This window comes from Parasteatoda tepidariorum, chromosome 9, assembly GCF_982258835.1.
Source record: "Parasteatoda tepidariorum strain Cologne lab strain chromosome 9, Ptep-v5.0, whole genome shotgun sequence".
Classification (NCBI taxonomy): domain Eukaryota; kingdom Metazoa; phylum Arthropoda; class Arachnida; order Araneae; family Theridiidae; genus Parasteatoda; species Parasteatoda tepidariorum.
The window spans coordinates 78407133-78432521 of record NC_141763.1 but is presented as its reverse complement, the minus strand read 5'-3'; the positions used below and the strand labels follow the sequence as shown (position 1 = coordinate 78432521).

At 27.6% G+C, this 25389-nt stretch overlaps 1 protein-coding gene across 1 annotated transcript in view; it reads right to left on the bottom strand.

The window, feature by feature from the left end:
* The window catches only part of LOC107445313 (threonylcarbamoyladenosine tRNA methylthiotransferase), a 28023-nt gene extending 3032 nt beyond the window's left edge, over positions 1-24991 (bottom strand). The window contains exons 1-10 of the mRNA XM_016059680.4: positions 24823-24991; positions 24494-24642; positions 21011-21112; positions 19429-19659; positions 17077-17197; positions 12080-12183; positions 10219-10385; positions 9213-9358; positions 3232-3292; positions 1301-1420 (exon numbers count right to left, since the gene is read on the bottom strand). Coding sequence (XP_015915166.3) covers positions 1301-1420; positions 3232-3292; positions 9213-9358; positions 10219-10385; positions 12080-12183; positions 17077-17197; positions 19429-19659; positions 21011-21112; positions 24494-24626 — 1185 coding nt within the window. The 5' untranslated portion in view covers positions 24627-24642; positions 24823-24991. The remainder of the gene's footprint in view (positions 1-1300; positions 1421-3231; positions 3293-9212; positions 9359-10218; positions 10386-12079; positions 12184-17076; positions 17198-19428; positions 19660-21010; positions 21113-24493; positions 24643-24822) is intronic.
* Between the last annotated feature and the right edge of the window lie 398 nt (positions 24992-25389).

Sequence of the window (25389 nt, the reverse complement as noted above, 5' to 3'; positions counted from 1 at the left end):
AAAAAATTTCTTTATTGAATATCATGTTTTAAAAAAATGTTTTTTTTTGTTTTTCAAATACAGTCACTTTTCCGCAGAATTTTCTTTTATTTACCTGATTTCCACCATAAACTTAAATATAGAAATTTAAAATAAATTGTACAAATGTGATTAAAGTAACTTAATTTGTTGCTTCAGAAATTTAAGACTCTTCAGAAATAGCATCTTTCAAAATGCTTCAATAATGTAATGATATGATCAATCAAGTAAGAGAACTTGATTGATCACATCTTCCCAACATAAGTCACAAATTATTCATTTTAAAAAAAAAATATTTAGTTGCCTTAGAAATTAGTGAAGTTCTTTAACTATATATATTAAAAGAAACTAAATAACAATTTTAAACAAAATATTAAATCACTTCAGATTAGTAGCTCTTAATAAGAAATTATTCTAATTGTAAGATCAAAAGGTAATGGCATCGTAAGACAACTTAAAAAGTTTGACTTATAAAAAAAAGTATTTTTCTATATTATAACATGTTTCTAAAGTTTTAAGTTACAACACAAAATTCAGCTTTTTTTTCAAAACAGCTGTGGCATATCTGAAATAAAATCATATTTTATACAAATGATGGGAAATTAAAAAAAAAAAAAAAAATGAAGTCAATAGACTTATTTGAAAAAACTCAGAATTATATCCTTTATTGGGGGAGGGGATTTAAAAGACTTTTTAAACAACAGTTATGTTAGTTAAATATTTAAAAAGAATGTAAGAGGATAACAGAAATGTTTCACATTTACAGGGGAAAAAAGATCATAATGACACTTATCAGGTATACGATGGGATGATTCATTAGTTGAAAACAGAAAAAATTTAAAATTCTTTGTGTTCTTTTAATCTTCTCAAATATTTAAATCAATAAACAAATAAAACAACATAAATTTGTCTGATTATTAACAATTTAAAATAGTAAGTATAAAATGTTTACTATTTAAAAATTTCATTCAACTTATAACATAATTCACACCATCCTAAATAAACTATGAAAAGTGCATATAGTCAAAGGAAGAAAAATATGAAACAGTGCTGATAGCAATAAAAAAATTAAAAGCCATAATGCAATGATTCAATCTTCATAATGAATATACACAAATCAAAGGAGAATCACTTATTTAAATGTTTAAGAACCACAAGATTTGCAAAAAAAAACATTATTCAAAATTAGGATGCCACTTTAATATGAAATGGTTCAATTAAAAATGGATTGATCAATATTAAAAATAAATCACATAATTTTTTTGATCGAAAGAATATTTACCTCTTGTCCAGGAATTTTTTTCATTTTTGCAGCTGGAGTGCCAGGTCTGGGAAAAAACTGGTTGATATATAAAACTGGAAAATGGTATTGTTTCACTAAATTTAATGTCTCCAGGAAATCCTACAAAAAGAAAATAAGAGCAATAATATTAGTTGCAAATAATAAAAGCTCAATAATATTGGCATTACTTGGTGAGCTAAGTACTTCTGTTGAAGATTCCTCTAGGAAAACCTATTTTTTAACCTAAACTGCCAAACTTTTATCCCAATCATTTTAAAATCTGATTCTATAGAATCGGAATTACGGATGTTTTTCAACCATTCTGGCAATATTAGCAACTGAGTTAATTGTTTTAATTTTGATATTCTTGAAGATATTAGGCTCTTTAAATATTCTACAAATTTCCAATTTAAAACGTTTTCACCAGAAGTATATTTCTTTAACACTGCCAAGTATGCTTCTGAAAACCTTTTTTTCAAAAACTTATTTTGTGCTCTCAATTTTTAGATAGTAGCCAGGTTTTTGGTTGATATATAAAATGTACATTGAAACTGGCCTATTTTATTTTATAACTGCCATTGACCAACCCACCCGATTTCAACTTTAAACTATTATTGGTCACCCTCGTAGCCTTATAATTTTAAACCTAATCTAGGAGACAAGGGAACTCCTAGATAAAATATTGGGAGAAATTTCCCTTTGTGGAGGACTTTCTTATGGAAGTAACTCGCATTTGCGTTATATGGAGAGGAAAACCTCCAACAGTAAGACTGACTGCAAGGGGACCATTAACTGCGTACCACTGAGGATATTTTACGCCAGTGCGAGCCGAGAGCGGCATTCGAATCAGCCAGCCATCGCTGGGATTCCAACCCAGTTCATCTGATTGAAAGGCAAACGCTCTATCCCCTGAATCACCACGGCTCAGAACTGGCCTATTAAGAGTTTTATAGATTAGAAACTTTTTTTTTTCTGGAGAGGAAGTGAGATCTTAATAAAGTGTGAAATCCAAAAAGTATTTTGTTGGACATAAAACATAGGATTTCAGAGGTAATGTTGTATTTAGATAGCTAACAAAGGTAACTAAAACTGGAGATAGTTTTAAACTCCTGATGGCCAATTTTTAGATGATTGAGTGTATCACCAGAAGGTGTTTTCTGTACAGGATATACTTTGTATTAGGAATCATTTACTGCCAATTCGATACAATTTACAGCCATCCTTATATAGAGGAGAAGGCTCCGTTAAAAGCTAGTACACTCCTACAACAATAGACTAATCCTATGATCCCTATTTACAGTGTAGAATAATAAAACTATAGATGTAATTATTATTTTACCAGAATAGCACTCTGGAACTGATAGTATGTAATTCGGCTTTTTTCACAGTTTGACTCTCAAAAAATATGTGAATCCATTCAAATGATTTATATATAATTTTTTTATTTGTTTAACTCTCTATGAACTTTTGTATCTGCATAGAAAATATCAGTTGACGTTTGCAAAACTTTGAGAGCTCCTATTAAAGAAACTTGCTTATTTACAATGAATTTTTTCCTCAGGCAGTTAAAAGGGGGTATAAATCATATTTAGGGACTTTTCTCATGTTTCAAAACATTATCAAACTAATTTTTTTTAAGACATGCTCGCTATAATACACAATCTAACTAAGAATAAAAAATAATAATTTGTAAATATAGTTATTTAACATTCCTTTTTCTATCTTTCTTCACAACTTTAAATAGTTTAAGAAGCAATAAATGAAGTTAGACAAATTCAACTGAATCGAAGGAAAATGTCTATACTAAAATCACAACTGAAAAAAATATTGATTATTTTTGTCAATTTACAATGAAAATAGAAAGAGCAATAAATTTATGTTTATAAAAGTTATATGTTAAATAAAAAGTTGGAAAAAATACAATTTCTTACCTCTGGTGTTTCTGTTGGAAAGCCACAAATGATATCAGTAGCAATAGTTATATCAGGAACTCTATAGAACATAAAATAAAGTAGTATTAAATAAGAATGTTTAGTTCTTGGCGAACAAAAAACAAGGGGCGCGCTCAAATGATCAGAAAGTCGGGTCCACAATCGTGGTTGCCGGGAGAAAAGTGTTGCACCAAGCAGACTTCTCAATTCTGCTTTTAACATGTAAAGTCTATGGCGGGCTTGTCATACTTTGAATCGATTTTTCTTGTTCAAGAATCGGAGTGATAAATTAATAAAAAATACTAATAATTTTTTCAATCTTTCCTATCCACGAAAATATAGGTTAATTTTTTTAATCTTTATTACTTTTTGTAATATTGCCTTTGAAACACAAGTCACTTTCTACCTTTGAGTAAGGGAGGAAGGCAACTTCCACCCCCAAGTTCACTAATCTTCTCGGTGGGAGGTCTTGCTCCCTTTTGAAAGTCTTTTTCTCTCTCTGTCCTTCTGAAGAACTGATATGGGAAACGCTTTAAAAACCGATAGCTTTCTTTTTAGTTATAAGCTTGTAATTTATTATGAAAATTATATTTGCTGATAATTCGTTCATTCTATATACATTTATTTAGTAGTAATAATTTTCTTGTTTTTATTCATTTTGAGAATGGAATTTATTTTTTAAATACATTATTCCCCCTTTTTTAAACTTTGTTTCTTGTTTTTTAGAGATATTTCAGAATTAAAAAAATTAGCTGCTGAATAAAGTGAGATTAATTAAAATCGAATAAATGACGTAAAGATCTTCGAATATACTATAAAGCATCACAAAACTGCAGTTTTCCTTTTTTTTTTAAAAAATATATCGTACACTCATTTGCAGGTTTAAAAAAACATTTACATTAAAAAAATTCAAAAGGTTCCAATTTTTTCATTCCGTAAATAGTTTTAATTACTCCAATAGCTGGGATAGTATGTTTTTTCACGGTAAGGAAAAAAAATAGCTAGTACACAAGACCACGCATCATCCAAACATGAACAAGCACTTAACCCTATTTTTAGGGCCTCAATGTAAATACACAAGAACACTAAAGTATTATGAAATTTTCATTTTAATCAGCAAATGAAGAAAAATATGAAAATACACGCATGTATTGTAAAATTCTTTAAAAAAAAGGAAGTAAAAGAACATTAGTGGTCATAATTAATATTCACGAGAGAAAAATACAAACGGTACCAAAATATAATGAATCGATGCTTAGGAACGCAACACTGAAAATATGGAAACCAGTTTGATTGCCAAATGAAATAGAAAGAATGAGAAATGTGATTATTATAAACACCACGAAATTTCATCACGATAAATTAAAAAATAAGCTGTAATACTTAGAGTTAAGCTACTCTTTGTTACTTCAGACAGTCAAACTGGTTTTGATGTTTTCAGACCTGATTCCTTAGTTGATTCCCTGATCTGTAGTTCCTAATTAATACACTTTTTAAAACTTTTTTTCGCAATATTCTAAAAATATATATTAAGAGTAGTAATTATGCTATATCTGATGTATTTAATAACGAGAAATTTTTCGAATTCATATTAAAAGTGTATAATGTAATTTTTATTCATAATATTTTGCTAGAACAAAGTATGTAATCAATGTGTTATTTTAATTTCTCTTCCCTGACCCTCTTTTGCCATTCATGGAGAAGAGTTTTAGTAGAAATTTCTATACTGCAAACTTTAATTAGTGTAATTATAGTTAATTAAAATATAAGAAAACTAACCGTCATTAGCATTACATAAAGAGGAAAAACACGAAAACCTCCCAGGGTTAGCCAGCATGCCATCTATATGAATATATCTCCTAGATAACCATAATTTTCTGTATTTTTGTATTTGATAAAATTTTGTAAAGTAAACTTGTCTCAATCTGTTGTTATGTTGTAAGTTTTAATCAAAACCAATAAATGCATTTTTCTTTCAAAAATTTCGTTATCGTACTTTTTTATAAATTACTTTCGATTATTTTGATAAATCTTTATATTAATTACAGTGAGCAGTCTCACAAATCTATGTACTAAAATGTAAAATAACATAGAATTGTTTTATTTTGTTGTTTTTAATGATCCATCGAAATGATCTATTAGAAAAATAAATTTAAACTGTCACTTCAGCTTATTAGTCGAAAATGTTATAATTTATTTTTACGACAGAAATAATGGTATTTTTTATGAATCCTCAAAACTGAAATGAAAGAGTTACATCAATTTTCTTATAATATTACTTCTACGTTTAGAAAATTATAAAGCTTATCAAAGATAGTTTTTAAGGAATTTCTTAGAAATAAGTTATACTTTTGTAAGTTATTTATTTGTCCTTTTATTTACGACATTTACAAATAAAATGCGTTCATTACCCACTTTTACCATTATTCTTTGTTATTAGGGTTATAATAATTTTAATTAAAATTAAAAATTAAGTTGTTCCTTTATTATATAACGTAATCACAAGATATTACTTGATAAAAATTATTTGATAAAATATAAATACCTTTTAACAAGCAAAAGCTGATAAATGAAATATATTCACTTTTTAATAAGTTATATTTTACTTTATTCCTTTAAAATAAACTTCATATAAAACTGCGCTCTCAAAATATGCAGTTTAATAAATTTATACTAAATAACTGTTTTTAGATCAATAAGGAATTTCTTTTGTATTATTGTTAAATAATATCTCTGGCGATAAGTTTTTAAACTATAACTGAGAAGAAATAATGTAAGTAAAAATGATGAATATGAGTTTGTGGGTGAAGTTTTAAATGTATCCGAGCTAAATTATTTGAATAAGTTAAGTGATATAATCGGAAACTAGATCTGTCTTAATATGATTTAAAATTTTGTGATAATTAAATGGAATAATTTTCAATTTTGATGTTTCAATTTGTTTGTGACAAATAACAAATAACCCCGGTGTTTATTTTTTAAGATCGAATCATAATTCCAGTTCAGAGTTATTTATACAATAATAATTGTAGTTAGCAAAAGTAATAATTAAAATGAAGTGAGTTTTTAGTGAAGGTTAATTTAGTTCATTCAAATTGCGAAATTCAAATATTTAAGTCTAAATCAAATTTACATAGTAAGCAACCATATTTGCTTAAATAATGGATTAAATGTTAACATAGTTTTTTAAAGTGGTAGAATTTAATTAGTTTCAAAACGGTGTAACAATCTTTTAAAAAAAATTAATTAAAATTAAAAAAAGATTGTGAAAAATATTTGTATTTGAATTGTAATTGAAAGAAGAAAATTAAATACGTAATAAAAAAATAAAATCTTGAACTCAAGGTTTTACTTTAACATAAAAAGTTTTAAAAATTAGCAAATTAATTTTAAAAAAATTAACAAACTTTATTTGATCTATAGAGAAAATATAAATTTATTTTTAATGTAGTTACTTTATATGAATTACTTTCATATGACTACATAGTAAAATTTTATAAATTTAAATACTCTGGTTATTATTAGTTCTCTAAATAATCAAATCAAAATAATAAACAATTCAAGATATAATTAGAAAAAGTGCATGTTAAATAAAATGATAAAACTATTTTGAAAATAAATAAAGTCGTTTTAGAGTTAAAAAAATATTTTTTAAGTTTTTCTTAGAAAGAGGAAAAGCATAATATAAGATGAAGAGTGAGTTTCTTCTGATATCTTTTGAAAGCTAGTTGACCCCCGCAGGTTGCAATCCCCCTTCTGTGACAGTGGTTAGTCGATTAGTTTCGGGTTACTTAACACACGCACCCCCACAAAAAATGTAGGGGAGACAGTGGAACGGGTTTTGGAGGTGCAATATCTTTCGTCCCTTTTCGAACCTATCCTTACTGAAGGTTAGAATTGAAATGGAAAGGCCTCCTTAGGTATTCTTTGGCCAAGGTTTAGTTAAAACAATAAGATACAGTAAAAGTGTATAAATAAATTTATCAAAAACTGAAAAAAATGTGATACTTAAACGAGAAAAGGGGTCAATTAATAAAATTATAATTCTTGCATTTTTCTTCCGAAATAAAACTTGGAGAATATTATATTCCGTTAACATGTCTTTGTTGCCCTTTTCCACACCAGTATAAAGTTTAGATACATCACAGACTTAAAGTTGTAGGAATTCTCTTTATTTTACCATGTTGTTAGGGCTTTAATGAAACTAGAAATCGCCTAATGCTAAATTAACATCTTCACATAGAAGGTTTTATGAAAAGGAAAGGAGAAATAATGCATTTTTTATTTTCTTCCTTGTTTTTATTAATTTTTTTTCTTCCAATTATTACAGTAAAAATTTTAATTTACTTTATATTCATATTCAACATCATACAGATCATTAAATTTCATTCAAGTGCAGTTAGTCAAGAAACTGAACATTCCTTCAAACTTTATCTTAGTTCTGTAAAAATTTGGTTTGGGTTGCTTAACAGGGTACAGCGCTTTCATTGAATATTTCAGCTAGCTTTCCTCAGTCAAAAAGTTGAGCAGTTTTTATAGGTTTAATGCTAGTTGGTCAACACTGTTTTGGATCTGACTAGTTTGGTATATACCTAGTTATATTAACCATCGGATTCAAACTATCAGCAATAAAGAGAGACAGTCGAGGACAAATTTGAAAAAAATTCTTAGAGTTAATAAAGAAGATGAAGCAGCACAGAGAAAAAACAGAATAGATAATATTATATTGTAAATGAAGTCATTTTCCTAAAAAAGAAAAATTTTGTGGACATACAGCGATTATGAAATTTTTTTTTTCAATGCCAACACGATTGACACTCGTTATTCGAGTGTCAGTAGGGCAAATTTTTTGGCCACTCTTTCAGGGCACCATATTAGGTGGGAAAACGTTGCTCTCACAGTAAGGACAGAGAATGAAAGAACATACATGTCTTGACTGGGATTTGAACCCAGGACTTTTCCGATGTGAGGTCAGCTTCCTGACCACTACACAACAGTCCGGTCGGCATGGAGACAGTTGTAATTTATGTAGCTTTCCACATCTGTGGACAATTTATAACACCCTAAAAATAGTTAATAAAGAAGAATGGTATGAATTACTCAAAGATAGGGCAAAAGTGCCAGAAATAATTAAAAAAAGGAATTTTTTTTAATCTTTGACATTTTCTCAACAATATACACAATAATATTAAAGATTTCAGATAAAAATGTTTGTTTCTTTTTTTTTTAATTATAATTTTTAAAATATAAAAATAACAATGAATTTTGATGTTTGGAAAGTAAAAATTTTATCTAATTGTTAAAAAATGCCAACATGTCAAACTTAATAATATAAATACGCAATGACATAAATATTAAATCTGGCATTTTTGCCAGTTTCAAATCTGCATCTAATGAGAGAAAATTACAAACTTTCGAGGAACAGAAGCTGACTGTAATACTAAATAAGGATAAGGAAGTTCAGCAAAAGAGGAAAAAGTAATACATAATAAAATCTAATTAAAAATAAATAGTAATGAAAGTCTAGTTTAGAAATAAAATTGTAACAAATAAGAAGATCACATGAAAGATAAAATAGCAGAGATGTAAACCACTTTGAGTGCTGCAATATATTATATTGTGAAAGAGAGTTTAATAATAAATTTTGGAGAATTAAAGTAAATTCTGAAAATATTTTATAAGCCTTACAATGAAATAACCAGAAAAATTGGGCATTATAAGAGTGTATCAGTGAAGCACCATCCTCTTTGTCACTGGCAAGCTAATAATATTTTACACTGTTCTTTTCTAGATCGGTACCACATTCCTTGAGCTTGAATTGAGGATTATTCACTTGGATTATTTAAAAGGAGCTTATTTTTTGTTTAAAAAATTTGGTTATGCACCCTGCATAAGTTATAATTACATTTTTTTCTCCAAAATACAATGATTAAATAATGTAAATAGCAATAACTTATTTAAATATAAGTTAATTAATTTACCTTTTCCTTAGGAATTCAACAACTAATTTAAAATCATCTATGCAATATTCTCGTTTCATTTCTCCCAAGACATAATCACTGCCTGACTGAACTGGGACATGCAGGAAAGAATACACTCGTGGATGGGCCAAAATTTTTGACATGTCCTAAAAATTATTTAAAGCAGAAAATAATTTTGTTATAATTTTACTAGTTAAAAGATAATAACTATTTTGCATTAAACAATAGATAAATTTATTAATTATAAGGCAGAGTAATATTTACAGTGCATACATTTTTTTATCACCATTGATGAATCCATAATTAATGTATCAATGTGCCAAAGAAAAAAATAATATTATGTAAAAATTTTATTCATATGATCAGATTTTCTCTAATTTTCATTCTCAAAGGTTCAAAGAGTGACCTCAAATGTAATTAGTACTAACTATTAATTAAGTTACGAAATTGGACACAAAAACATACTATCTCCAAAAAAACATAGATAAGACAATATCTAGAAAATATGGTTCCAATAATTTAGTCTGAATGCAGTTAAAATTTGGGCACCTTAACATTAATTTGTACTTTATCATATATAAACTTTTTTATCCTCAGAGCAAACTAATTAAAAAAAATGTTCTTTTTTAAATTTATCATTTCATTTAATAACGGTAAAAAAATTTTTTTTAATGTAAGATGTGCATATTTTTATATCATTTTAAACTATGCAATTTCAAAAAACAAAATTTGAACCAAACAAATAAAATAGTTTTCTGTCCATAAAAGCTCAATAAAGTGTATTTTGAAATCTTTAACCATTTTTACAGATTCCGTATTTTATCAATAAAAATTTCATTACTTTTTATTACATAATATACAAAAAGAAAAAGTACAAGTTGATTATAGTATCCAAATATTTAAGGTATGATTATAAAATCCAAACAAAAAAACCCATAAAAAATTTTAGTTGGTAAATTGCTTACGTAATAAAATATTTAGGATATTATTACTACATAATACATACTTCTAAATGCTCTAGTATATATGGTGGATTTGTCATTCCAAGCCGAAGCATGCAGTCATCTGGTATTACCTCTACTAATTGATAAAGCAATTTTGGCAGTGTTTCCCCTATATCTCTTCCATAGGCACCTGTATCTTCTGAAGTTATCCAAATTTCTTTGACACCCTCTGTAAAGTATTATTATTCAGTATTAAAAAACATAGAATAATTTTCAGAACATGATTAGAATAAGCAGTTAAAAAGAATAATTAAATGAAATGCATATCTTTTCCAATTAAATAAAAGATGACAGTTTTACTATACTGCAGACATTGTTTATGGAGAAAAAAAATATGAAGAAAAACAGTGAATTTGATTTAATGGTGAAGCAAATGATTGTTTTGTGCATTATAATTTAAAACATAAACTAAATTTAAAATTGAAGTTTCAATAAGTTCGTTTTTCTTAAACTTTGGTTTAATCTTAAAATGTAGTATTGACTGTTTTAGATGCACTTTCCTACACTGCAGCATAAAATAATTTTCAAAATTTGTTGAAACATGAATTTAACTATTAATAATGATTAAAAAAGAATTAACTTAAAAAAAATTTCAAAATTTAAAAAAAAATATTGCATCCTGACAAAAAAATTTTTTTATTTAAATATATAAAAATTTAAATTTCCACAATTATCGAAAAATTCTAGTATATTGCAAAATATATTACATTTAGAAAACAAAGACCATACACAAGAGAGAAGCACAATATTACCAAATAGATTCTTACAAAATATTTGAATGGCCTCAAAACTTAAATTTCAAACATATTTTTTCATTCAAAAGCTAACAAAATTTATTTTTAAAGTACCAAAATAGCAGAAATTCTTTTTAGAAAGATCCCAGTTGCTTCACACTTCTAATCAAAGTTTCACAGCATTATACTATTTAAATCATTGTGATGATTTAAAAAGGAAAAGAAAATCAAATATCAATGCAATCCGAATGAGTTCGAAAGTAATAACTTTAATGAATACAACCGTGATAACTTTAGTGAGTTCAACAAAGGCTTAATTATTCTTTTACCTGAACAATATCCATTAAAAATTGTATTAATATTTTGGTTATTCTTAAAATGATTACTTTAAAATTAGGTCTCTAGTTGATGATATTCTAGCAAGAGTGTACCTATAACCAGATTCCATTTATAAAATACAAAAAGGAGAAAAAATATATACTTAAAGCAGAAAATTTTGACAAGTTAAATATAAATAAAAAACTTCTCCACATAAATAAAAGTAAAAATCTACCTATCTTTTCTCTTTTAACCTAAAAACAAAGAAGGTGGGTTTCAAATTAATAAAAAATATCTATAGATTTTATGTATGTTTCTTACCGCTCATTGCGATTCCAGTTCAATATAGTCAAAAGAATGAAAACAGAATATTTTTTTAATAGAATATTGAAGCACCTTCTTCACAATAATTTTCCCCTATCTAGCAATATTATTTCAAAACTATATTTATCAGAAAATTTTTCATTGAGACACAGTTTTGCAATACACCTTCTATTCACTAACAAGATTCCATTCAGCAAAAAGTTCTTGTCAAGGTCTTCAAGCAAAATAATTTAACACAGGTAAGGGGAAAAAGACAAATAAAATTAATTAGTAAAAAAGTCAAGCTAAAGATCAAGTTAATACAGTTTAAAAACATTCTAAAAACTACAAAAATTTAAAGAAGTCAATTAAAAATATCATCGTTTCTTCTTTCATTATCTATTAAAATATAAATTGACATGACTAACCAGTACAAAAATTAATTTAATTAAAAATACTTTATACTTAGAATTAAATACATTTCAAATGCAGAAATAAAAAGAAGTACCTGCTATTGCTTGCTTTGCACGATCAACAATTTCTTGAATTGGATAACTAGCTAAGTTCCCTCTAGCTTGTTTTGTTTTACAGTATGTGCAATGATTTAAACAACTGCAATTGAAATTATAGCACTAGTTAAAATCAATAAGCTATTACCCAGAAAATTATTCATCATAGCATATAAATTTCTCATATATGAACTCAAAACATACTAAATTTTAAATATAATTAATCTCCGATACATGCAACTTTAAGATATATTTATAAATTTACATTTTGAATCTTTTGGAAATTTGTATTAAGAATATTTTATAAATTTATATTTAGAATATTTAAGAAAATCATGTTTGGAATATTCAGGATAATTATATTGGCACGAAACATGTTGGCACGGCCAAGCGGCTAAAGGAACTCACTTGGCAAGTCGGAGTTCCTGAATTTGATCCCTCAAGTTCTGCCGATTTCTACCAAGATTTCAGAGGCATTTCAATGTGTACATAAGTAATTTAAAATTTTAGTTATTATTTATGGAATGTTTTAGAAGTTTCTTGAACATTCTCTTACGTCATTTCCGTTTCCTTATAGGTTAAATAGTATGTAGGCACTATATAGGTATAATTCATGCCTTTCGAGTGGAAGCAGCATTTACCATGTTCCTTGTATTCTAGATGTTTGTTAATAAATCTGCTCTACTTGCCAGCACAGGGCTTCCACTGGATGAAAACAAGAAAAATAGTTGCTTTAGTTGCATCATATATGAAAAAAAGTCTCCTAAATAGCCTCCAAGATATATAAAATAGGTGCCAACATCATATCCTCCTCTTACATAATTTTAATTATTTGTGCTATAAAAGTATAAAATTCAAATAATGTGCAGTTAGATACTCATATTTTATAAAAAATGTACACTTATTTGTGGATTTACCAACAATATATAGATAGAGGAATGCTGAAGGAACTGCTGTAGAAAACTTCCAAAATATTTGAACATTTTAAAAATATCTATTTTTAGTTTTATTCTTTATGAGGCATAAGGCTTCAATTTTCATATAAGAAACAATAGTTGTAATTAAAAAAAATGCATTGAAAAAAAAAGCTTGAGACTAAAAATTTTAGGCATTATAAAAAATGAAGTAGAAATGACGTTTACTTTCATACCATACCATAAAATAAACCATAAAACTTTACCATAAAATAAAAATTTGCATATAATAAACAAAATATGCATTCTAAAAGTACTTAAATAATTTTCAACAATAATATGAAAGGAAAATTATTATATAGGTACAAATAAATTAAAATTATGAATTTTATGATTGAAAATGAAGTGGGAAAAATACAAACTATGTTGTATAAAATGTGAAATTTATTATTTTCTTAACATTTTCTTGGGGCTTTCAGTATAGAAATCAATTAAATTTGTTTTCCTTTCATGAACAAGTTTATAAATTCTAACCAATTCAATTTCATGTTCTCTCTCTGTTACTCATAATTTTTCATCAGCTTCATGAATTGGCTTCATGAGTTAAACATGAATTGGCAAGCAGACACAGAAGCTGACGAACTAATAAGAATTCACGTTCTACCGCGTTCTGCTCCTCACACCCCCAATTGAAAAACACAGGGATGAGAGCAGCTAGAAAGTAAAAAAGAGGAAATCCAAGAATGAATGAATATATATATATATATATATATATATATATATATATATATATATATATATATACAAAAATTTGACAAAAAGAGTGAGATCTTTAAACTAGTAAACCATGTGATTATAAATCCTGATGATTAATTTTAATTTGTATGAATATATAAATATTAATCACATGCCTTAATTTTAAATTGAGAGAATATGAATCCCGATATGAGGCTTTTAAATCATGTGAATATGAAACTCTATATAGAATTTTAAGATATGCAGAAATACAAATCATGATGCGTAATTTTTAGAGCACGCAAACACGAATCACGATGCATAATTTTCAAGTTGCGCAAATACAAATCACAGCAAGCATTTTTAAAGCACGTATAAATACGAAAATCGATGCTTGATATTACAACCGCAAAAACTTATCACGACATAGAATTTTAAGCTCGCATGAATACGAATCGCTACATAGGGTTTTGAAAACCGTAAATACAAATTACTATATTGGATTGGATTTCATATAAATACGAAAATCGATGTTTGATATTACAACCGCAATAACGAGTCACGACATAGGATTTTAAGCTCGCGTGAATACGAATCGCTACATAGGGTTTTAAAAGCGCGTAGATACAAATCGCTATATTGGATTTTTAAATCTCGTAAATAAGAATCGCAATGTACGATATTTAAATCGCCTGAATAAGACTCGCAACGTTCAACTTTGAAATCAGGCAAATGCGAAAATCGTGAATACGAATCGCTACATGATAGGGTTTTAAAAGCGCGTAAATACAAATCGCTATATTGGATTTTTAAATCTCGTAAATAAGAATCGCAATGTACGATATTTAAATCGCCTGAATAAGACTCGCAACATTCAACTTTTAAATCAGGCAAATACGAAAATCGATGTTTGATAATAAAATTGCGATTTTAAAAATGCATAAATGCAAAACGAAATATTGGATTTTTAAATCTCGTAACTAAGAATCATAATGTACGATGTTTGAATAGCGTAAATAAGAATCCCATTGCGCAACTTTTAAATCAGGTAAATACGAAAATCGATGATGGATATTAAAACCGCGAGAGACTGGACTTGGAAGTTCTAAAAGGCTAGTTTGTATAGTCTTTGCTTAGACATAATAAATAAAAATTTACAAGATTAATTGAATGAGCAAATAAATATTTTCACCCCAAATCCACCTCTATTATTTTATTTATTTATTTTTTCGTTTACTTTCATGCCAGACCACAGGGTCATGACGTCTGAATTGCAAAAATACGAGCTATCCGGCGGACGAATAAAAATACAGTAAATCTTATTTTCTGTGAAGAGAAAATAGCTAAAATAAGTAAAAATACGGAAGGGTTCGCAGCTAGGATGTAGTTTGAATTTTTCGTTTATCTTTGAAAATCGTAAATAAATATGATTATTTTATTTCAACGATTGAATTTTCAAAAAAAAAAAAACAGGATATTTATTTTTTTTAAAAAAAAAAAACTTTTAGAGAATCCGAGTTTTTGATAAAAAGGCTGAAATTTGAAAGGCAAAAGCGAAAAAATCTCATCCCTGTATAAAGATCAACCAGTTTTATCCCAAGGAAATGATGTTTTGAGAAAATTCAGAGGGAGGAATGAGGACTTCAATGCTTTCGCTCTGCGGAAAATTAAATTCCTCATAAAATATTTTAACTTGTTCAAAAATCAAAAAAATTTCCGCGGAAGAATCTCATCCCTGAAAACAAGTGCAGTTGCAATACTTGACCTTGAGTCATTATTTCGTTTCGTTGGCTGTCACTATGCATTTTAAAAGAGGAAAAGCAGAAATGAGAGGATTTTTTAAAAAATAAGAAAAATAGGATATAACAGGAGAAAAAAAAAGGAAGAGTGCCGAAATAATGGAAAAAGTAGGGAAAATATGACGTCTGTGGACCCTGCAAACTTCAATATTCCAAATCGAACGGAACATCAAAACAAACCGATCCAAAATTGTAATTACTTGTGGACCCTTATTCTGCCACACTACACATAAAAACAGGGAGTCTTATTTTTATTTGCTACAGAACAGGTGAATTTGAAACTCGAATTTCTTTTCTCGGCTTTAATTTGCAGCTGCTTAGTTTAGACATTTGAAGAAAAGAAAAAGAAATATTGCAATTTAATTTATCTATCAAGTTTTTATTTTGTTTATTTTTCTAACTGAAGCATTTCCAAATTTAAAGCTTATCAAAAAAATTACGATCCCAATTCGACAAAATGAATATCACCATTACCTTTTTTTCTAAATTCGCTCTAAAAAAATTAACTACCTATTTTGTGTAATTAAAGACAATTTTTTTTTTATTTTGCTACTTCATTCAAATTATAAGAGGGGAAAAAACGTAATCCTCAGAGATATTACATGAGGAGCATTCACGCAGTGTGAATTCCAATTCTATTAGTCTGATTGGTTAAACATGTCTGTCTTGCTTTTGACATCAGTGAGGAAGAATAAAGCTTGGATAAAACGAAAACGTGCGGCAAAAAAAAAAGTGGGGGAAGAGGGAAACTCAAGATGTTATTCTTAATTTTAGTCGCTAATTGACTTAAAAAAGTCACAGATTTTACGCAACTCATTGCAAATTAATTGTTTTTACTCATATTTCTACTAAAATAGTCGCCCTAGTTGCTATTGCTTTAAAATAGTCGATTTAGTAACCTTTTTAGTTGCCAATGGCAGCCCTGCCAGCATAAATTATATTCTTCCTATGCAAAAATATTTAATAAATATTTTGGAAAAGAGAATATTTAGGAAAAGAGATTGTTTTTCAAATTACTTAAAACATTTTAAATTGGTTGTTAGCATATCCTCAGTGAGATTTTATTAAAATTTAACTAACTATATTAATGAAATTCATTTAAATGGACGATACAATGAACCAAAACAATAAATAATTTTAACATAAGTAATTTTAACATAACTTGCTTCTAGACAGTAATTGCAGTTAAAATTAACTAACAATTTCTTGATTTTTTGAACAATTTGTGTAAAATTTAAAATAATGGATCATAAGTAGCAAATTTTACCATTAAAAATACATATTTTAGTTTTATCGCTAATAATAAGATTACAGCAATAAAAATACTTATAGCAACAGATGAAATTAAATTTTGAAAAATACATACATGAAACAAAAATCGTGTAATTGTAAGAAAATCGGAAAAACAAATGTTGAGAAAAGATACATTGAATAAATGAAGAACAATGAATGAAGAGACATTAGAATTTAAGTAAAAAGTGCTAATCAGGACTACTGAAATAAAAGATATAAAACAGCTAACAATTTATAAAAAAGATGTTACTATACCCAGTATTGATAGGGATAATTTCTATCAGTTCATTTCTTCTAACTTTTGGTAACTGCAGTGATGCACCACCAAGTTTTTTACCAGAAGCTCTTTTACTTCCAAGTAGTTGAACAGAATGACCTTAAAAAGAGGCAATAACAAAATATATAATGTGGGTGATTTCCTCAAAACTTTTGCCTAAAATATTATCTCATAGTTTATTTATATTGATAATGTTACATTAAAACCATGCATTTAAGTATACAAAATGACCAGCAATGAAAAAAGTTTAAAATTAAAAATTTAGATACAGTTTTAAATTGTAATTGCATGGAAAAATGTAATTACTGTCCCTTCACTTAATGCTTTAAAAAAATAAGAAAATATTTAATTTTTTCTCTATGAATCAGTAATTAATAAGTAAATTAAAGGAAACATTTGAAGAAATATTAAGAATTTTTACATTTTCATTGTAAAAACATCCTTGTATCACTTAGATTTTTATATTATCTTAAGTAAAATCACAATATTTATATTTAAAAAAAAATTTTAAAAAACACACACAAGTTAAAACACCAAAACTCTTGCTTGTTATTCAAAAATGTGTTTTTGGGTACTAGGACAGTAATTATCAAGATGGACAGTAATGACAATATATAATTTTTTTTCTTCTTAACTATACCATTTGCTCTACAATAATTTAAAAACCTAATAGACATTATTTGTTTTACATTTCAAAATATAATTTGTATATTTCTTCTAAATTATTGACAATTTAAAAATGAGTAGAGATTAGCCTTGGTGGTATTTTTTGAATGACACATAATTTAAATTTTTGTTTATTTTATCTGTGCAACCAAAAAAAAAAAACTTTTCATCCAAACAGTCGAATAAAATTTTAGCAAACTTTCTACTTGGGTAGAAGTTCAATTTTTAATCTTTTTTTTATTACCTATATACATACAATTATTCTAAAATTAAGAAACGTAGACAAATAAGTAAAACTGAAATTGCATATTTCTCTAATACGTAAAAATTGTTTTGTTTCTTAAAGTAACAAAATTCTTATTTATACTCACAATTTTTTAAATGAAAACTGACCAAAAAAAATAAAATAATTTAACCTTTTCAATTCTGAGTGCTTTAAAATATTATTTAAATTATTATTTATGCATTAATTTATTTGAAATATATGATCTAATATTACTGTATATAAACTAATAATCATAAAATAATGTGGTATCAAAATATTAAGATACAAAAATTTTAAATTTCAAAGTGACTACTTTTGATGTCACTGCATACGTGACAGTGAAGTACAAAAAGTAAAAGCAATTGTGCAAATATTCTAAATAATGCAATTAAAACACAAAACAAAATGTATACATAATTATCTAAACAACACAATAATAGTTAACAATTTTATCTCAATAGTATTAAATAGCTGTCAGAAATTTGCTCTTAAATTTTAAAACTTATTATTCTCATGTTTACTAACAATGTTATAAAACATAAGAACAATGTTACTTATAAAAATCATCTTTTCTTATTGTCTTTTCTTATACATGGGAAAGTAATGATATTTTACCAATATTTTATTTTTAAATACAATTTAAGAGCAAAATGTATTTGAAGCATATTTTTTCAACTCCTTGTGAGTATTTCGAGCAAAACATACCATGAAATAAAGAAAATAAATGTTTATAATAAATATTGCTTAAGGACGCAAAAGTTAACAAATTGAGAAAATAACCCATAAATATTCAATATTGATCGACGAGAATTGCTTTCTTAGCAAGAAACTATAAGAAAATCTAGTAGTCTAGAATCGTTAATAAGACTTATACTTCTTATCTTAAAATGCTCAAATTTACTTTTGCATTAGTACAGTAATTAACTTTTACATGAGTATACAGTAATATCTATTGTACTATTTAATATACTGTTAGGTATTGATTTGTAAACTAGATACCACAAGAAAATGTCTGCATCTGAAAATGATAACAAATGTTTATCAGTTACATCTAAACTCAGTTAATTATCTTAAACTTTATTTTTAGCAACACTTAAAAACAAATTTACAGTTCCTTTATGTTTTGTGCAAACTGATTTTTTTCCCCATTATTATGTTTTTTCGAAAGTTTAATTTTATTTGTGTAAATTAATTATAAAAAGTCTACAAGGGACAAATTCACTGGTTAGTGGAACGTTTTTAAGCAAGCTATGTCTGGTACACACTGAAAGGTTGAAATTCTATCTGAAATATAAGTCATTATATAGTAAAAATATAAAATATTAGATACGTTTTAACCTAATATTATGTAAAAAAAATATATATTATGAAAAAATTTAATAAAAGAAAAGAAAAATACCTTTAAGCGTTTCTTCCACAACTTCAACTACACGATCAATTTGTTGCACACCAATCATACTTAGACTTTGTAAATAAGGTGTTTTGGGAGCAGCTTGAGAAACGCATCCAGCAACAATAACTTGCTTATTCTTTTTCCTCCCTTCCTCAATAGCATTACGAAAGTGATCTTCTGCTGGATTTTTTACAGTGCAACTATTTAATAACCAGATATCACCAAGATCAGAATCATCTGAAAATCATATAATAAACACCATTTATGATTCGAATTTTTCTGAATTTTCAACGATAGTAAATAATAATAAAATTTGAAAGCATCAGAAGATATTACTTTATGTGTATGAAATGATATAACTACCCTTCATCCAACTGAAATCTCATGTTATAAGCTGAAGTCGATAAATTGTTACTACACAAAAATACCAAGGAAAAAGACAAAAAAAATTATAACTAAAAAATACTTAGCTAACTTCAACAAAACATTGATAACTTCTATTAAAATTAGGAAAGTAAAAAAAAATTAAAAGCTCAACTTGTTTTTTTTTTTATTTATTTATTTATTTATGTGATTTGCACGATAAAGTACCATGTAAAATTAAAAATACATTATTAAGAATATTATTCTGGTTCTAACCAGCTATTTTATAATAAACGCCCATAAACTGCAAAAAAATATTTGTTATAACTCAAATATTAAATCCCAAAGCAAACCATTTCACAAAAAGAATGAATAAAATTTTCAAGCAAGAAAACTACGATTATAAGGATTGTTAATGGGTTCCTTTAACCTAGTGAATACCTGTTGATTTTCAAGTGACAGTGCAATTAATACCTACTGATTATCAATGTTCATTAATTATTTCAAATTTGCTCAATGTATTAATTATTTCAAAAGCTAACGTTTTTATCATAGTTTTCGGCCATCTTGAGAAAAATTCCGTTGTTGTGCAACTTTTCCTTCATTCATAAAGATTCATGACATTTACATTTAATGTGTGGCAACATTCAGTGAAATAATGGCTTAAATAACTTTTTGAACCTTTTTTTTAAATCAAATGACTTATTGAGACTGAAAATATTAGGATTTGAAAGTGCAAAAAATATTCAATACTTATTTTAGAGAGGGGTTTTATAGCAATAAAAAATATATAAACTAATATTTCTGTTATTATGTTGAAATAAATGATTGAGTGAGGATTTTCAAAAGAGATGCTACAATAGCATGTCTCTGGAATAGCAAAGATAATTTAATATATCCATTAAAATGGAAAGGTAACAGTAATAAATACCATGTTTATTTAAATTAAAATGACAAGATTAATCATGTGTGATATGATTCTAATTATGTAGAATAGTTAAAGTCACAAATAGAATAGTTATTAAAACCAAGATGTGTTTCAGTGCAACATAGTGCTTCTTTTAACAGTCTAATTTTTTGCTTTTCTCACCAACTTACAGAACATATCGAATTTTACAATCTGAGATTTTCCAATCCATGCCATTTTATTCTCCTGATGATACTGCACATGTTGCACTGTGAAACAATTTTTTTAAATTTATATTTTTATTAAAAAAAATGTCACCTGTTATACTGTATCCTGCTTGATCCAATAAACCAGCCATGTATTCACTATCAGAGCTATTATGAGCACAACCCCATGTCTTTACATAAACTTTCTGAGATCCTATAAAACATAACTTTTTTATTAATTATTTAAAAATACTTCATACACTTTTAATTTCCAAAGAAATTTAGTTCATGCATTTAAATACAATAAGAAATTGCAACTATAAAAACCAGAAAGTTTCATCAACCCATCTGAATTTTTACATAAAATAACTTAAAGAATGAAAGCTGAAATAAAAATTACAAAATATCTATGATTTTAATTTAGGTTGCTTTGTTAATCAAACCCCATATAACTTGGTTAAGTCCATTTCATTAACGATTAATCATGCAATTAAGACAACACATATATCATTGCTAAAAGAATGGGCAATAGAAAAATCATGGAGATATGACATCCTAAATCTCCTCGATTGCCCAAGAAGCAGTGCTGTAGCTGCCTTTCGTCTTGCTACCAAGCACGATTGCTTAAACGCTCATCTTTTCCGTCTTAAAATAGTGGATAATGCCCCCTCTTCCGCAGTGGTGCAACGATGAATGCTGAACATCTCCTCAACTGCTCAGTTCTCACAAAGAACTGAATCTACTCCAGATACTGGGAGGCCAGAGACCTTTTGTTCAATTTAAATTCTTGCTATAAATTCTTGCTTGCTAATTCTTGCTTTCCGTATTTGTATTTTTCTTTTCTTTTGATGTCTGTACGGCGTTAGGATAATGTCTGTATCGCCTGCTGTATTGGAAATAAAAAATTAACATACATATCTTATTTATTATTTTAAACTAAGATAACTCGTTTACATTAGACCTATTTTAGCACTTTATTTTTGCAATTGAAAATCAAATAAAAACACATAATTTAATAATTTAAGTCAGTAAAATGTCATGAAAAAAATTAAGGTGAAAAATTAAGTTATTGTTGATGTTTAAAAATTTTCTTTTTGAAAGGTTGAATCTATAAACAAAAATGTATGGTCTCTCTCTATTATACACCTTTTTCAATACTGGGTGAAATTTACAAAAACCTATTACTGAGACAGAAAAAAATGTCTCTAATAAAATTTCGATTGAGAAAATCAACACTGATAACAGTCTATGGATCTTTTGATTCCCTGCTTGTAATTAGAGATAATTCTGATTGTAACAAAACTTTGCATCAAGATTCAAATAAATGTATTAAATGTAAAATATCATATATGCAGATTATTAATTGGTCATTACAAATACAAAATCTATATTTTTAGTCCAGCTTATAATACGCTTACTAAAAATTCATACCTTAACAAACAATAAGGATTTCGATGCAATAACAGCAACATTCTGTTATGCTTTGATAACCTCTGCTCTCAGGGAAAGACCAGTTAAAAACCCAGTTTTGCCACCAACCTCCTTGATGTGATGCTAGGCCCAGGAAAGCTGTAGTGCAGCGAAGGAAGATAACTACATCCAAGGCTGAACAAATGTTTGACAGGCCCCTAGACAAATTTTACTGCATGCCTCAATTGCCATATAAAATGTCAGCTACTTTTTTACTGATATTCTAGTATTTCTAAATTTCCTATGGAGTTAACTTGTGTACCCTATCTTATCGCACAAATAAGAGTAAGACCTAGTTGCTTGGTTTTTTCTAAAAAAAAAAAATTTAGTACGAAAAACAGTAGTAAAGATTTTTAAGAAATTCGCACACAATTAAACAATGAATATCTTAATTGAACTTGACAGTTTCTAGGTCAAACAGCTTAGCTCCAACATCAAGTTTTCAAATGTTCACAAGTTGGTCTTACTTAAATTTTCCCTACATAATGTTTTCTCAAAATAATTAAAATGTGTCGCATGACAACTGACATTATCATACATTTACACTCGTTTATTATTTTCACCTTGCAGGCAAAACTAAACTTTCAATATAACGCAGACAAAACTTCAGTAGACAAAATTTGACAAAAAAAAAATTTAAAACATAAAAGGAAAAAAACGTATTTGTAAATGGACTCTTTGTTGCTTGAAAGGATTTAATCTATTGCCCATAGTCAAAGTCGAATCAAATGTCTCTATCAAACTACACCACCATTCTCCCTTAATGTAGATGTTTGACCATTCATAAAAACTGAAGTTCAAATTTATTTTATTTTGCGTAGAATTTTGCAATTTCCAAAGATGAAGAATGCTTTAAACTTTATTATATATTTTCAAAATCATCTATATTATGTAAAACGTTAATACGTACGTATGTATCAATAAAACCGATATTTCTTTTCTTGCGCTGGCAACAGTTTTCATTTTTAATTGATTGGATTCGGCGCCCAAGAGCACGTAGTGAGCATCATATGGCTAATCTATATTATATAAAACGCTAATACGTTTTAATTGATAGGCTTCGGCGTGCAAGAGCACGTAGTGAGCATCAAATGGCTAATCGGGTGAATTCTCACCGAATTATCAAAAAAATTCTCACAAAATTATCTTCATCCAAGCCGATGTTTTACATCCGGCGTTCAGTACTATTTCATATTGTTTTACAACACATGGTTTTAGCCCTCTGGTGTGAAAGACTGTAAAACAAAACTTACAACAGTTACTTTTCTCAACAACTGAAATTTAGAATAGTGTGATTAAGAAAAATATGTGAACTGTTTGCAATTTCAAATTAATATTGAAAAGCACAGGTTTAGAATTTTCTACAGTGAAAAGTTTTCGGAACTTCAGTGTTCAAAAGAGTATACAAAAGCTAGACATTAAGAACGTATCCAATGAGCGAGCAAAGCGAGCATCGGATTGCGAAGCTATCCGAAATGAACTGCGAAAGCAGTTCCAGCAGGGGGCGAAGCCTCCTAGTTTCTTTTTTAATTTAATTTCTTTAGCTTCTATTTTTCTTAAACTAAAAATAAATTATATCAAAGATAGTTTCTAATTTAATTTTGATTCTTTATTACTACAGTTTTTCCTTGTAAAATAGACCAGCAAGTGAATTTTCTATTCATTATTTGTTTCTGGATATAAGAAATGAATTGTATTAACTCTATAGTTTCTCTCTGTTTTACTTTGATTTTGAAAATGTCTTTCAAAGATTAAACACTACATAGTTTTTTATTTCACAATTGTGATATTTCATGGAAATTTGATTCATTAAGAAAAAATCTGCTCAATGTGCAGAGAAAATCAAGTGCATAGTTATACAACAGCATATGAAAGCGTTCAGTTCGGCACACACACTTGGAAAACAGTTTCGCCAGCCAAAATTTATATAGATTTTTTGGGATATAAATAACAAAAATATTCCAACTGCTAATTGTCTCTTCCCAATTACTTCTTTTTTAGGAAAACCCAGTAAAGAAAAATTTAATAATTAACAAGCTTCCACAAATTTTAACAGTCAAGTGCGAAAACTTCAAACTTATTCCTTAATACAGTTTAAATAATAATAGTATACATTACGACTTACCAGGTATTATACTGTCTGCAAAAATTTCTTCCTTGGGCTCATTCTTTCTTCTCACTTTATTTACAGGACTTGATAATTTAACTTGTCCTAAATCTTCAATATCATCAACGCCTTCTTCATCAGGAATACCCATTGCATATATATCTACACTAAAAATGAAAAATTTCGCATCGACAAAAACTCTAGTGTTTTATTACTGTGATTATTTACTCAACAAAAGAGTGAAATTTAAGACTAATTTTGACATATACGATAAAATATAACTTTGTCAAAAACTATAAATATATATCAGCAAATATTATTTGAAAGTAATCGTTTGATAAACAAACCAACGTGAAAGACGAATGTGTAAATTTTTAGACAAAATATTAAACCGTGCTCTTGGTTATTTAATAACGCTTTGTTTCAGTTTTTTCAGTTGTTGTTTTAATAAGCATAAAAATAAATACTAAAAAAATTGTTGAGTTTTATCCGTTGACAAAAGTTCTGTATACGAACACTGTTTCTTATGATCTCATCTGCAATTTAGAATTAGCTTTGACCTAACTTTCCAAAAACTGCTTTTAATATGTGGTAGGGGTTCCGCAGTGGACTGATAGTTAAGACACGGTTCCCAGCACACCGAAGTCCCGCATCACTGCTGCGGTCAATGTGAGGGTGGGTGACCACTTGGATCAGTCTGCGTAGGGACCGAGGGTGTGGGGTATTGGTCCTCGTTAAACTGTTCTATCGTAAACTGTTCAACTTCGCGTTCTGGTCATCTGGCTACCGACGCAGGGGCGCCATCCCCTCTGCTGAGGATCAAAATTGTGATGGCATGTCTTCGGATCATTCTCAACACAATATTTGTGGTAGGTATTTTATTTACATCACACTAGAGCTGCACAATGGACAAT